General features: G+C 40.5%; 1 protein-coding gene across 1 annotated transcript in view; it reads right to left on the bottom strand.

Annotated features, from left to right (window-relative positions):
• LOC146829166 (connector enhancer of kinase suppressor of ras 2-like) overlaps nucleotides 1–13,404 on the bottom strand; it is a 1,989,112-nt gene that overhangs the window by 1,099,181 nt on the left and 876,527 nt on the right. The window contains exon 8 of the mRNA XM_085606439.1: nucleotides 5,375–5,443. Within this exon, the coding sequence (XP_085462565.1) occupies nucleotides 5,375–5,443 (69 nt within the window). The remainder of the gene's footprint in view (nucleotides 1–5,374; nucleotides 5,444–13,404) is intronic.

Consider the following 13,404-nt stretch of genomic DNA (forward strand, 5'->3'; position numbering starts at 1 on the left):
AGGGCCAGTGTCACCAAGATGACCCTGTTGCGTTCTAACAGTGACCACTAAGCTAGACTGGCTGTGTTTGTGGAGAGACTGACCAAAAGGTGTGTGCACCCATGCCCCAGTGCAGGTGAAGCACTGCCCTGCCAAACATGCTCTGCTATCTACACTCAGTAAACAGTCAAAGCAAATCCATTCCTAAGTCACCTATGGATTAACGGTGTCCACTGAACTAGTTATACATATTCCCCCTGATCAACCTAAACATGGTCCCACAGATCCTAAACCTGATGAAGGCACATGAAGCAGTCCCCAAACCAAAATGCATCATTTAGACCAAGGGCAGGAGGACCACTTACATATTATTTTTAAACTACTGTAAAGGATTTGATGTCGACTCCTGGCGATGGATGCCCTACGACGTCAAGGCGAACTCAGCGTTATGCCGTAACAGGACACACCATTTTAAATCAAATGTGCATCTTGAGGAATGATAGATAGGAGGACCGCCTACATTGCTGCTTGAACGTGAAACCCTTTGGGAATAGGAAACCAAATACGAGAATTTCAGGTACCGTTCTCTCTGATAAATACCGGCAGCTGTACAGATATACTATAGAGTGAGAACATATGCTCACATCCAGACCTTCCAAGAAATACCAAGTACCGCTCGCTCCAAGAAATAGTAGATTTGCAAGGCCGTATACCTACATCTCAGGAGATGAATCCATAGACACCCTGACATCCTTTTTTAACATTCCCACTTGCTATTTCCGGCAGTTGGTCCTGAAGAAGGTGGTTCACCCACTGAAACGCGCGTTGACCGCAAAAATTGCCAATATCGAAGATATTGAAAACCAGCATCTTCCCAATTTTCAGTCAACTGGAAAAATCTGACCAATTCAAAGTTTTAGCTTTCTATCTTTAGACTGATTTTCTTCACTGTTTTCTGTTTGAATGCAAGCATGATGTATGAATGGATAGTAAATGCTTTTTTATATTGTAGATGTCTAGGATGTCTTCTTTCACAATTATGCTTTTTGTAAAAATGTCTGTATTCTAAATTATGAGTGTAAAAACCGATAAGCTTCACTTTCTAAATTATGTATAAATTGTCTTAAGATGAAAAAAGAGTAAAAACAAATAAAAATATATTTTTGTCTAAAATACTGTAGTTTAGTGGACTCTATAAAAATAATGTGGCAATACAAATCTTTAAATAGCTAGATTGGGAAATACAGAATCTATATAGATCTGTTGAAGAATCATACAGGCCGGTTTAGAGGTTCATACTAGACTTTTGTACTTGCTCCCTCCTCTAGGGCCTCAATTCAAACAGGGAGACCCTCTTCTCATTGTGTTGGCAAATCTCCCCTGCCTTTCAACCAAGGGCCAGTGTCACCAAGATGACCCTGTTGCGTTCTAACAGTGACCACTAAGCTAGACTGGCAGTGTTTGTGGAGAGACTGACCAAAAGGTGTGTGCACCCATGCCCCAGTGCCGGTGAAGCACTGCCCTGCCAAACATGCTCTGCTATCTACACTCAGTAAACAGTCAAAGCAAATCCATTCCTAAGTCACCTATGGATTAACGGTGTCCACTGAACTAGTTATACATATTCCCCCTGATCAACCTAAACATGGTCCCACAGATCCTAAACCTGATGAAGGCACATGAAGCAGTCCCCAAACCAAAATGCATCATTTAGACCAAGGGCAGGAGGACCACTTACATATTATTTTTAAACTACTGTAAAGGATTTAATCAGTTAAGACTGACATAGATATCTTCTTTGAGAAAGTCTACGTTTTAGTCTCCTTTGAGACGTTCTAGATATCAAAAAACAATGAAAGCACCAAACCCCATTTTGGAAAATGGCCCTCTCTGTAGGGTCACTCCAAACCATTTGCCTTCTCTTTTTGCTGCATTCTTCTTTTTTGCTAACCAGTGCTAAAGTGCATGTGCTTCTCCCCTAAACATGGTGACATTGGTGTGTACCTGATTGGAATATTTGATTGACTTGTAAGCTCCTTGTAAAGTGGTATACCATATACCCAGGTCCTGAAAGTCAAATGCTAGTAGTAGTCCTGCAGCAATGATTTTGCTGCTCCAATAAGTAGCCTTTCAAACCTGTCTCAGGCCTGCCACTGCAGAGCCTGTGTGTGTAGTTTACTATCCCTTCGAGTTGCCATTTAAAACTACTTGCCAAAGTCATAAATACCCTTTTTATTACAAATGTCACCTCTAAGGAAGGCCCTAAATAACCATAAGGGCAGAGTGCCATGTACGTAAAAGATAGGAAATGTGTGTTAAATCTTTACATGTCCTGGTAGTAACAAACATCCAGAATCGTTTTTCACTACTGTGAGGCTTACCCTTCTCATAGGCTAGCATTGTCAATGCATTAATACAATTTGGAGCTGTAATTCCTGATCAGAGAGGAGTAGCTTTTTCATGTTTCATATCGTTGGACTAGTAATGATACATCCTCCTTACTGGAGAAGTAGGAGTTAACATTACTGTTTGAGAAATGCCATTTTTAGGAAGTAGACACTTTTCTACACTTACTGCTCTGTGTGACTGATGGCCTGTCTCCAATACACGTCTGGGGTGGGTGACAGCAACACTTCTGGACAGTCACAACACAAGAAGGATAGGTGTGACTGAATACCCATCTATATACATTCTCATTCTGATTGCCATGTCTGGGATGGATGGAAGGGAGGGGCTAACACTTCACTTAAATAGGCAGTGCCCTGTCCCCATACATAGGACTGTTTACTCCCCACGGATAGCCTGGAAGACAGAACTAGGTTGAAAGGGATATTACTGCACTTCAGAGAGCTGCTTTGAAGTGACCTCCACATCAAAGGCACTTTTGGTTATAAGTACTGGGTCCATGACCCCCCTAAAATCAGACACTGCTGGACTTGTAAATACGCTCTGCCAGAAAAACTGTTGTGCCGCTTAAAGGACTCAACTGGACTGCTGAACTGTAATTCCTGCTTTACTGTTTGTTGCCCTGCTGCCTGCTGCTCTCTAACTGAAGGAGAGCTGGACTCTGCCTTCACTCCAAGTGATCTCCAAGGGCTTTTTGCCTTGCCTCCTGCTGCTTGAGTTCCAGGGATATCAAAGTCTCTACCCCTGCTCCTGTGCCTGTCTCACTGGAAGTGACCCACATGTTTGCAACATGGATTTCGAAGCATCTAATTTCTGCGTGTGGCAGAAACGGTTCATCAACCCGGTTGAGGGAGTAAACACAGCACATCACATCACCACAGAATCAGCGCTTTGCCTCCAGAGATCGACGCATCGGATAGATTATCACGGCCACGGCAGCTTGGTGAGTTCGATGCATCCTCTCGACTGCGTGGCAGAATCCGGCACATTGCTCAAGGCCCCTCCACTCCTCCACCCGTCTTCAGAACTATCGCCTTCACTGCGCGGAGAAGATTGACGCATCCTGCCCCTGCAGTACTTCACATCAACACATCTCCTTGTTTGCAACCAGAAACGGTACCTTCTTTACCGGGGCCTGTGTGGATCCTGTAGCCGGCTGGCGCTCCATAACAGTGGGCTCAAACTTTGACTTTGCCCTGGTTCAGCATGACCTGAAGTAACCTTTTTATCGCTACTTTCTTCTAAGTCCTTTTCTGCATTTATTCCATGAATTCAATATCTTAACTTCTATATATTGGATTTTTGTTGTTTTAGTCTTGTTTTGTTCAGAATATAATACACTATTTTATTTAATGTGTGTGGAGTCTTGTGTTACTTAGTGGGTGTGTCGCTCTAATACTTTACACATTGCTTCTTTAGATAAACCTTCCTCCTCTGTCCCCAGATACCAGAGGTTTTGCACAGTCTATTTTTTAGTGTGTATTTAGCCTGGCAGTTCCTGGGTGCATATTTCAGCCAACCAGGAATCCCATTTCTAACACCGTCCAAACAAAAATTGTTGTAAATAAACAAAATTTTGCCTCATTACTATTAACTTTATTTGTATACAACGCTCCAATACTTGCTACCCTTTTTTCCTAACCACTTGTTTTATACATGGATTTTTGATCGCAATTGAGAATCTTAACAGTATTTCTCATCATAATGCGTTGTCTTGAGAAGTTGTGTATTTGTTTATTAAGTAATTATAATTTCAGATTTCTCTCAGTTTGAATGTCTTTTTTTTATAAATAGGACTTTAGCAACCTTTCAGAAACTTACTCTATTATTATGTATTCAGTTACAAAAATGTTCTAACTTTAAGTAACGTGTCTTTATTAGGGGTGCACCGTTTCTGTGTTCCTTAACACGTTGATGTTCCTCAATATATAGCCTCTATTGGGGTTCTTCACATTTGTGAGAGTTGGCCCCATGGACCACTGCCTACAAAACCTAAAGATTAGATTAAATGTAAGCATTTTTATTGTATTTGATTAGCGAATGTAAAAAAATTGTGACAAAAAACAAAAATAATTTTCCGTAAAACATGTGAATCTCACAGGCAAATATTTTGAGGCAAAAAGGCCAGAAAACGGATTTTCCATTCTAAGTAACTTTTCACTGATTTTAGAACTTCACTGAGCTATTACACATGTTTCATTTCACACAATTAGGCTATCTTGGCTGGTCACACTCATATTGCCGGTTCTGAAATTTAGTCTATGGCCTATTTCTTCAAATTGTCACCAGAGAAGGGAAAGAAACATCAAAATGCTCAACTAAGGTAAAGCTTCTGAAAGACACTGAAGATTATGTTTATGTTATTGCATAATGAATACGATTTGAACTGCCCTAACACTCATTTTGTACTGGTTTTATTTCTTTTTATTGGTACAACACACACGTTTTTTTTAACATGTTTTCTGCAAATTCTGGATCAGTCCTACCCTCATAACAAACCGTAATGGTCCCTTAACTGGAACATTGGAAAAACCATGCAGTTATCTTAAAAGTTCTTCAGATAGTATTAGATTGCACCTATTTATTCACTTAGGTCCTGATCATGAGAGTGGCAGATTGGGGTGGGATTAGGCACCAATACCGTGGTGCGAGTTGAGTAGATACCTCCTATACTGAGCTTTGGCTGTAGAATAGGAGATAACATGCAGATGTGGTACGTATCCACTGACATCTGCATGCTTTGCCGTTTATACTAGGCCATTTCCCAATGATAAATTCAACCTGGTAAAATATGTTAGAAGGAAAACAGCCAGGTTGGGGTAATTATCATCTAATCTGAATTCTAATCCCTTATAAAAACTCCTTTTTGGATAGGGATTGGAATGTAACCTGCCCAGTCATAATCAGGTCCTTAGTATAAAGACACATGAATACTGTATGTTTGCTTCCCTCTGTATTGCACGGACAGTAAGGCAATTGAGGTACTCACCACCGTCTGATGATTCACCTGGATCACTTCATCTCCTGCGTGGATCTTTTTACACTGGTCTGCAGGAGACTAAAGGGAAAAGGAACAGTGAACTTGGCATGCTTCCTTGGAAAGGAACCAGAAACTACACAATCCTGAACAGAAAACATACAGTATTATGTATGAAGACGGCCTGACTGTCATTAATACCTTAGGTATTTTAATCGTTAATAAGTTGTGTATCTTACAGAAAAAAACTATTTTTCTGACTATTTGGACCGACAAGTCTAATATTGCAAACGAAATATAAATGAGAAAACACAGCCACGGCAGTCACACTCAAAAGCTATTTATCATGATTGCTCACTCCACCTTACCCCACCGCACATTTTAAAAGTTTGTTTTCACTAAAAACAGAAGGGGCATTTACAGGGGCTGGGACCTCCATACAGATGCACTGCTGGAAGGGTGGGCGACATGTTGATGATCTTGGTAAATGTTTCTTTTCAGCTTGTGAAACCGGTATAGACAGATCATGAAGTAACTTCTTATAGTTACGCATCACTGTAAAGGACAAAGAGGTTCCGAATGTGGCAAGTGTAATCAAAACAAGAGATTGTGTACATATAGTCAGTGACGGCTCCTCGGCTAAGGCCCACTCCTCACTGAGTGAGCAATTAAAAACTGAAAAGTAAAATTATATTAACGTACTGGCTCAGTTGTTTCGGGGCAGGCTGATTCTGGGCTGTTTAGAGGCTGAGAGGCTGTAGGAGGAGTGGTAGCACTTCATAGTGCGCATTATATTTTGGACAGCCCTCTTGGGCTGGCTAAAATGTCTGCACACTTTGCATGTACTCCACCCAGGCTGCATTACAACTTGGGTGGAGAACATGCCCAGGGTCCCATTCCCTTACTGAGCGCTAAACCATGGCACTCAGACCAATTACAAAGCTGCATTGCAACTTTGTGATTGGCTCAAGGAACCCTGGGTGCTTCCTGCTTCCCTAGAAGCCAGGAAGGGGATGGGGAGGACAGAGGAAAGGCGGCAGCTGGCCGGATCCAGGTAAGTGTTTCATTTTTAATTTATTTTTAATTCCCTCCCCTCTCTGCTCCCCCGCCACCTCCCCCACACCCGTTCGGTAGCAACGTTAGTGCATATAGTGTACAGGAGGAGCTATATTACAAAACCTTTGAGGTTTTTATATGGGAGTTGGTGCCATTTTACTGTAATATGGCCCCTAGGTACAAAGCACAGGTGGACTCACTTTTAGTTTTTGCATTTCAGGAGATTACTGAGTCTAACATGCCGAGTATTGATCTCATTGGATGCTGTGTGAGTGTGTTCTGGGTAAACTTTGGCCTTTGAAAGAAAGTCTAAGTGCCTCTTTCAGAGTATGGGGGACACAACATTCTGGCACAAATCTGATGCAGTATCCTGCCTGCCAAATCCTCACTCCACCTGCTCTATTTTTAGTCATGAGTACATTAACTTACTGCAAAGGCCTGATGAAGTTGGGGCAGTCAAAGTTATCGGCATCAGGCCGCTTGCCCTATTCAGAGTGGATTGTACTATTTCTATTTTTCTGTGTGTCACCATCAAGTAAATCCAGGCAGTCATGAACAGAAAAAAAACAAGAATGACTCCCACACCATGCAAGGAAACTCCCAGGGTCTGGGGTCCATTATCTTTTTTCAGAAACAAATTCCTAGTTGTGAAGGCATAGATATATCAGCAGGTCATATGGTGAGCTCTTAATTTGGCAGGCAGCAGTCAGGCTGCGGTGGTGTAGAAGACCAGCATCACCTTGATGAATGGCAGTCTTCCTGCTATAGTCTAAATCATGTCCTAAGTGTCTAAATCTGGGTGGGCAGTCCAACATATATTCATGCTGGTATGAGTCTCTAACCCCCTCCTGTCTATTGTTGGGGACCCCGTATACAGATCTAGGACATACGGGTAGGAGCATCATGTTGCACACTAAACTAGTGAACCCTCAGTCTGTGTTTGGAAAACGTAAAGTCTTTGATCTGCTATCCCCATTCCCCACCCCCTCAGTCATGTAAAACATATACTATCTCCTGAATGGCATCCCTTGACCCCCTAGAATACAGTATTGTCCATGACCATGTTGCTTACTTTGAACAAGTGCCATGTCAGCAGAGGTTGCCAAGGGAATGTGCTGGTGCTTGCTGAGCACCAGAACATTATATGCAACAGTAGTGGCTCATAGACCTCTATTGTAATATTTAGGTATTCTGTAAAGGCAAATCTTTATAGAAATTGAATTATTTGTTTCTAGAGGTTCCGATATAAGATATCATTTTGCAGCTTTATGTTGATGAATATGAGCAGTGAGGCATGTGAAACTGTTATTTTCATTCAGAAGGAAACACTTCTTGTAAATTTGTACTTAATGGCTTGATTCTCAAAGGTAACCTTGCAGTCGTATGCCTGTATAATATTATCCAGCAAATGTGTAATATTATGCAGGAGAAAATCCCGAGCAGGTGGTGGAGATTAGATGTTCCAAAGCACAGTTAGCCTTGAATATTTATGTATACATGTAATTAACAGTCGGTCGGCCCGCCACAGTCGGCTCATCTTAAACCCACATTGTAATCCAGACAGTGGTCGGAGATGTCTGTACTGCCCTATGGATGCTGTTTTTCTCTGACCACTATCTCGATGGCCAGAAAAAGGCTGTCAGAGTCAGTGGTCTTTCAGCGGTCTGAGTACAGGATGCATGCATTGTAATCCGGCAGTCGGACCAACCAGTGGGTCCAAATGGACCGCGGAAGTCGGTCCGACCAACATTGTAATCAGGCTCATAGTCTTCCAATTACCTATTTAAAAAAACAGTTTGAAGTTTTGGTATGTTTTTTAATTCATCCTCCAGAATTGGGTCCATGATTTCTTTTTTTCATTTTTTTCCTCAATTCAGAACATTCTCATTAATGGAATTGCGCACAAAAGGCCAGATATACGAAGCCTTATTCCGGTTGCAAACGTCCTGATTCACAGACGTTAACAAACATGTTACCAAATAAAAATTTGGGTTTGTGACCAAAGTCCGAATCAGTATTTGTAAGGGTCATCTTTAGGGCGTCCCTTGCAAATACTGATTTGCAGTGGTATGTATTAATGTTTTGTGGCTAAATTCCTAAGGGACCCATTCCCCCTTGAGAATGACGAAAACATAGTTTTTTAACAGTAAGAAATTGTAGACATGGTGATCTGATGACCTAAGCAAGCCCCCATCCCTGTGTTTGCTTCGATTCCTAGTGGCTCACAATTTACAACCTACCTGACTAATATTCATGAAGTAGGTCGAATTGCGACCCACTAGGAACCAGCATTTTGTGAGCCGACATATAACTATATAGATTGGTTCGCAAAATAACACACTGGTTGCAAAAATACTGGTTGCAAATTGTGACCTACATCCTACAGAGGGAGCAGGGGAATATGGACTGTTGGTCCCATTATACTTAACTTGCAACCTACCAGGTCTAAAGCTGAATACTCCATTATGCATTGTGTGCATACTTAAGCGAACATCGGCTCTCTCTTGTGCATGGTACACACTGACAAAGGGGCCCTTCTCTCCGTTTGTTGCCATGAAGGCCTTGTATGTCTATCAGTCATGGAGCCCCGCCTCACGTTGGTTTTCTCAGGTCTCATACAAGTGCAAGGGCAGAATTCAAATCATAGGCAGATGCATAAACCATGGACCAGTCTACTCCAACATTGTTTCCTTGGGCCAGAATTGTGCCCTAAAAGGCCCACCTTTGACTGCATACATTTTAGACCACCTTAACGTAGTTTGCAATTTACACATTTATTAACACATACAGTGGAAGCAAGGAAGTCTGCATCTGCATGGTAAATAGTCTTAAGTACCAAAAGGAATTCTGCACTTGGAAGCATCTCCGGAGGTTGGAAGATCACTTTTATAATATCAAAGTGGGCCGGGTGCAAAGAAGCACATGCAAAAGGAGGCTTGTGCTGCATTTGTACCAAGGACACTTTAGCCCAGATTTACCAACGCTTTGTGATGAGTTTAAAGTAATGCAAACCCAATGCAAATTATTATGCTGGGATTTACTATTCAGCGCAAATCAGGATTTGTGTTGGATTGTTTTCCAAAGTAACCCAAAGTTGCTATTATTTGCTGCTTTGCATTACTTTTCATTAGGGAGCATTGCATCTATGGTACATGCCCATTTCCATGCAACCACCCAAGGGTTTTGATGCAAAACCCTATTTGCAAACATTCATAGACCGGGATTTATGACAACATTTTGCACCTCCTTAAGGCAGAGACAGCATGGAGAAATCATTTAATTTCTCCTCGCTTTTCCTACTTTGGATGCATGCTGCGTTGTACAGCACACATACAAAGTAGGACAACTAAGGGCCAGATGTACTATGTGCAAAATAGCGCCTCACAAATTGCGAGTCCTTTGTGACTCGCAATTTGCAAGGCGCGATTTTGCATGTACAACAGTGTTGGTAACACTGTTTGCGATTCCCAATGGTGTCACAAATTGCGAGGCTCATTAATATCAATGAGCCTCTCGCAATTTGCGAGCCCATTGGGAATGACAGGCCCTCCCAGGTATGGGGGCCTGCTGGGCTCAACAGACAAGCATGTCAGGGACTGCTTTTAAATAAAGCAGTTTTTTTTTGCAGTCAACATTTAAGTAAGAATCCTCATTTGTGGGAACAGAGCAAGTGAATCAACTAGAATACAGTATGGACAATTAATAACCTCAACTAAATTAAGAAATTTGTTTTAGATTTTTGTGTAGATATGTGTGTGAATTAAAGTATTTTATAATTTGTGTATTTGATGAATTATTGTTTCTATAATTGAGGGTATTGTGTTATGGTTCAAATAATTGGAAATGCGAAGGTTGTGGTCCCTGGCTTCCAGTAATGACTCAGTGGGGGTCCCTGGATTCCAATACCGATTTAATGGGGGTCCACAGGTTATAGTAATGATTACGTGGGGTCCACAGACGTCAAACAGTTCAGAACCACTGGTCTAAAGGATTCTATGTCACTGACTTATTGAACATTCTGCTCTGCTCTATTCTACCTTTCTTTACATGATGATAGGGCTTTTTTGGCTGTCAAAGCCAAGGACTGGAGCAGCCTCCCTATCTGCTTACGGAAGATAAGCAAAACCTTCACCGTTCTTAAACTACTGAAAATTAATTAAAATAACCTTTCATTCTAGTATTTCTTCCTTTCCTTCAGTGCCAGGATACTCAGTTTCTGGAGAACTGGAGTTATAAAAGTAAATGTTGACACCTTGCTATTAATGAGCTTTCTCCACTGTTTATTGGCCTCCAGTTAGAATTGTACATCTAAGCCCCTCATCAATTTATGTTCTAAAAAAAAATATTTGGAAGATTATAATTAATAAAATTAATATTAGAATTTAGTTTTTTGTTTTTTTTGTAGTTGGTATTTTATAATTATCAAATTGATGTCCGGCTTTGTTATTTTTCATCTGTGTCATAGGGATGAAACAATTGTGGCTGAGCATACAGTGTACTTCCTGATACAGTTTGACTACAGAGGCTGGGACTAGTCTATTTTACCCTTTTCATCACTTGCCAAAATTATGTTGGATATAAAGATGTTTTGAGGCCCAATTGATTTGTGGGTTAGTCAGTGAAAGCTTGATTTTTTTTCTGCACAAGATCTTTGGAGTACAGAGTACCGAGTACTGAGCTCCTTTCAGCCTTATTTTTTGTTGCATTTATCTATTTTATAGCAAATTGTGCATTTGTATTTGGTTGATATCTGGCCATTGATCAATCAAGGGATAGTAAATACAGTGTCTCCAAAGGTTTCTGGTATCACATAAGGTACAATCAAGTATGGTACTAACAGGCCTACTCAATGATTCTTACAAGACAAACCATCAGCTAATGTACTTTGACTAACCAGCGGTGCTGCAAATGCAACCACATTTCTTTATAATTAGGATATCTTTGCAGTAGACCAAGGCTCCATGAAGCTCTAGTGTGACTCTCAATATATCATCAGACGTAGTCCTGTACCGTTCTGCAAACTTCTATTTTAGGTGTCTCAAAATATTCTTTGGCCCACAGAAGTACTGCTCAGTTGTTGTAATAACCTTCAGTAAACCCTCTGAGTTTTCAGTTATCTGGGAGGTAGATTTTTGGATTTCTTTCAGCCTCTAGTGACGCCAGTGAGGTACTCATTCCTTGACATGCCAGAAAACTGGACAAGAGAGAATAAAAGTCCTTGAAAGGTGAGGTGGTCCACTTTTCCATACAGAACATTAGAGCTGCACCTGCTTGTAGGATTACTGTCCCACTTCTCAGTACTACATGTTGCCATTGAAATCATACTTAGTTTTTTCATTTCATAGACAATGTTGTTTTGTAACACTATGCTGGTATCTTTTAAATAAAGCTTAACACTAATTTGGAGTGAGAAAAAAACCTTGAATTGGAGTAGAAAGTAAATGCATACGAGGATCAGAGATGGACCGAAGGGGAGTGAATAACGTGACCATATGGTGGGAATGGGCATGGTGGACAAAAAGAGACTTCCATACATTGGTGAAGACATATTATGATTTGGTATGTGCATTGCTGTCTTTTTTTGGTTTGAAATAAATAAAAATATTTGTAAACTAAAATAATCAAAACTTGAATTTGAGTTTTTCATAAAAACGTTGTTTTTATTATTGTTTCACATCTAGAGAATTTTTTTTCTTCACATTCCTTAATGCATTTAGGGCAATTTATGTCTGGTTGCCCTTCTTCATAGACCTTCTGTTTTTAACACATCTTATTGTGTGTGGAAAAAATGGGTCATATGTGTAAAGTGGTGCCTTTTTGCCATGGCTGCTACATGCGGAGTAAAGTTGACCAATCGTGAAAAATGTGGCTTACTTCCCCAATACTAAGATCTATATTTTGAAGTACAGTGATAGGTATATACATGCAAGAAAGAGCACCAACTAGCAAATTTTTTTTGCACACCCAGAAATATCTATTAACAGGAGCAGATCCCAGGTAACTTTTCGTGTCGGGACTGCATGGAAAGGTTTTTCATATACACACAATTTGGGAGATTATTTGTGTTCACTAACGTTTGCTGGTCTCCCCAACCTTGCCTACAATCTGGCTTGTGAGATTTGCTCACATCTACAACTAATCAAGACTGGTATAATTTAATGGTATAATTTTATGTGTAAATTTAAATAAAATCATTTATGAGTGCAAATTTCACATTTCACAAGAAAGGAAGGAGATTAGCCTCTAAAAAGTGCTTCTATTTGTCATCAAATTAGAATGTGGAAGTAGTGTTGTGAATTGGGCCTTCTGAACTGGCATATTAAGAGGATGTTCACATAAACCTTGCTACCAAAACTTATTTATATTATCATTCTGGATAATGCTGTATGAATCTAATGCTGACAAGAAATATATAAACAATAAGGTAATTTGTATGTCACAACAGAAGCTTCAGTTGAATCACTTCATAAAATCAATTATTTAAGTCACCTCATCATGCTCACTCATTCATACATTGATCCAGAGTACTCATCAGCATTTTGACAACGGACGTGTATTATCCAAAATTACTACTATCAACAATTAATCAGAGCTGGCTTATCATGCATTACACTACCAAGGATTGGCCAATGCGTCCAAGAAGGATTTACAGATTTTAAACTCTTGAGTGCGAAACAAGCACTACCTACCCAGTGTGTCTGTCGGCCATTAGCTGACACTAGGGAAGGCAAATACAGCCCCCTCTGGTGCATTTCATTATTATTTTTAAACTCTGGCTGCTCTGGAAAAGGATCCTGATCAACCTGGGTCTTTTTTTTCAGTGTAATGATGATCAGTGCGTAGAGCATGCTGATGTCATTACACTAAAGTGAAAGTAAAACAAGCCCATTTACTTTCACTGCATCTATGCTCGGAGAGCATATCTCCGTGCCCTGAGCACTGATTGGGGTAGGAGAGTTATTTTTGGAAAGGGGATAAACTTCCAT

This window comes from Triturus cristatus, chromosome 5_2, assembly GCF_964204655.1.
Source record: "Triturus cristatus chromosome 5_2, aTriCri1.1, whole genome shotgun sequence".
NCBI classification, from domain to species: Eukaryota; Metazoa; Chordata; class Amphibia; order Caudata; family Salamandridae; genus Triturus; species Triturus cristatus.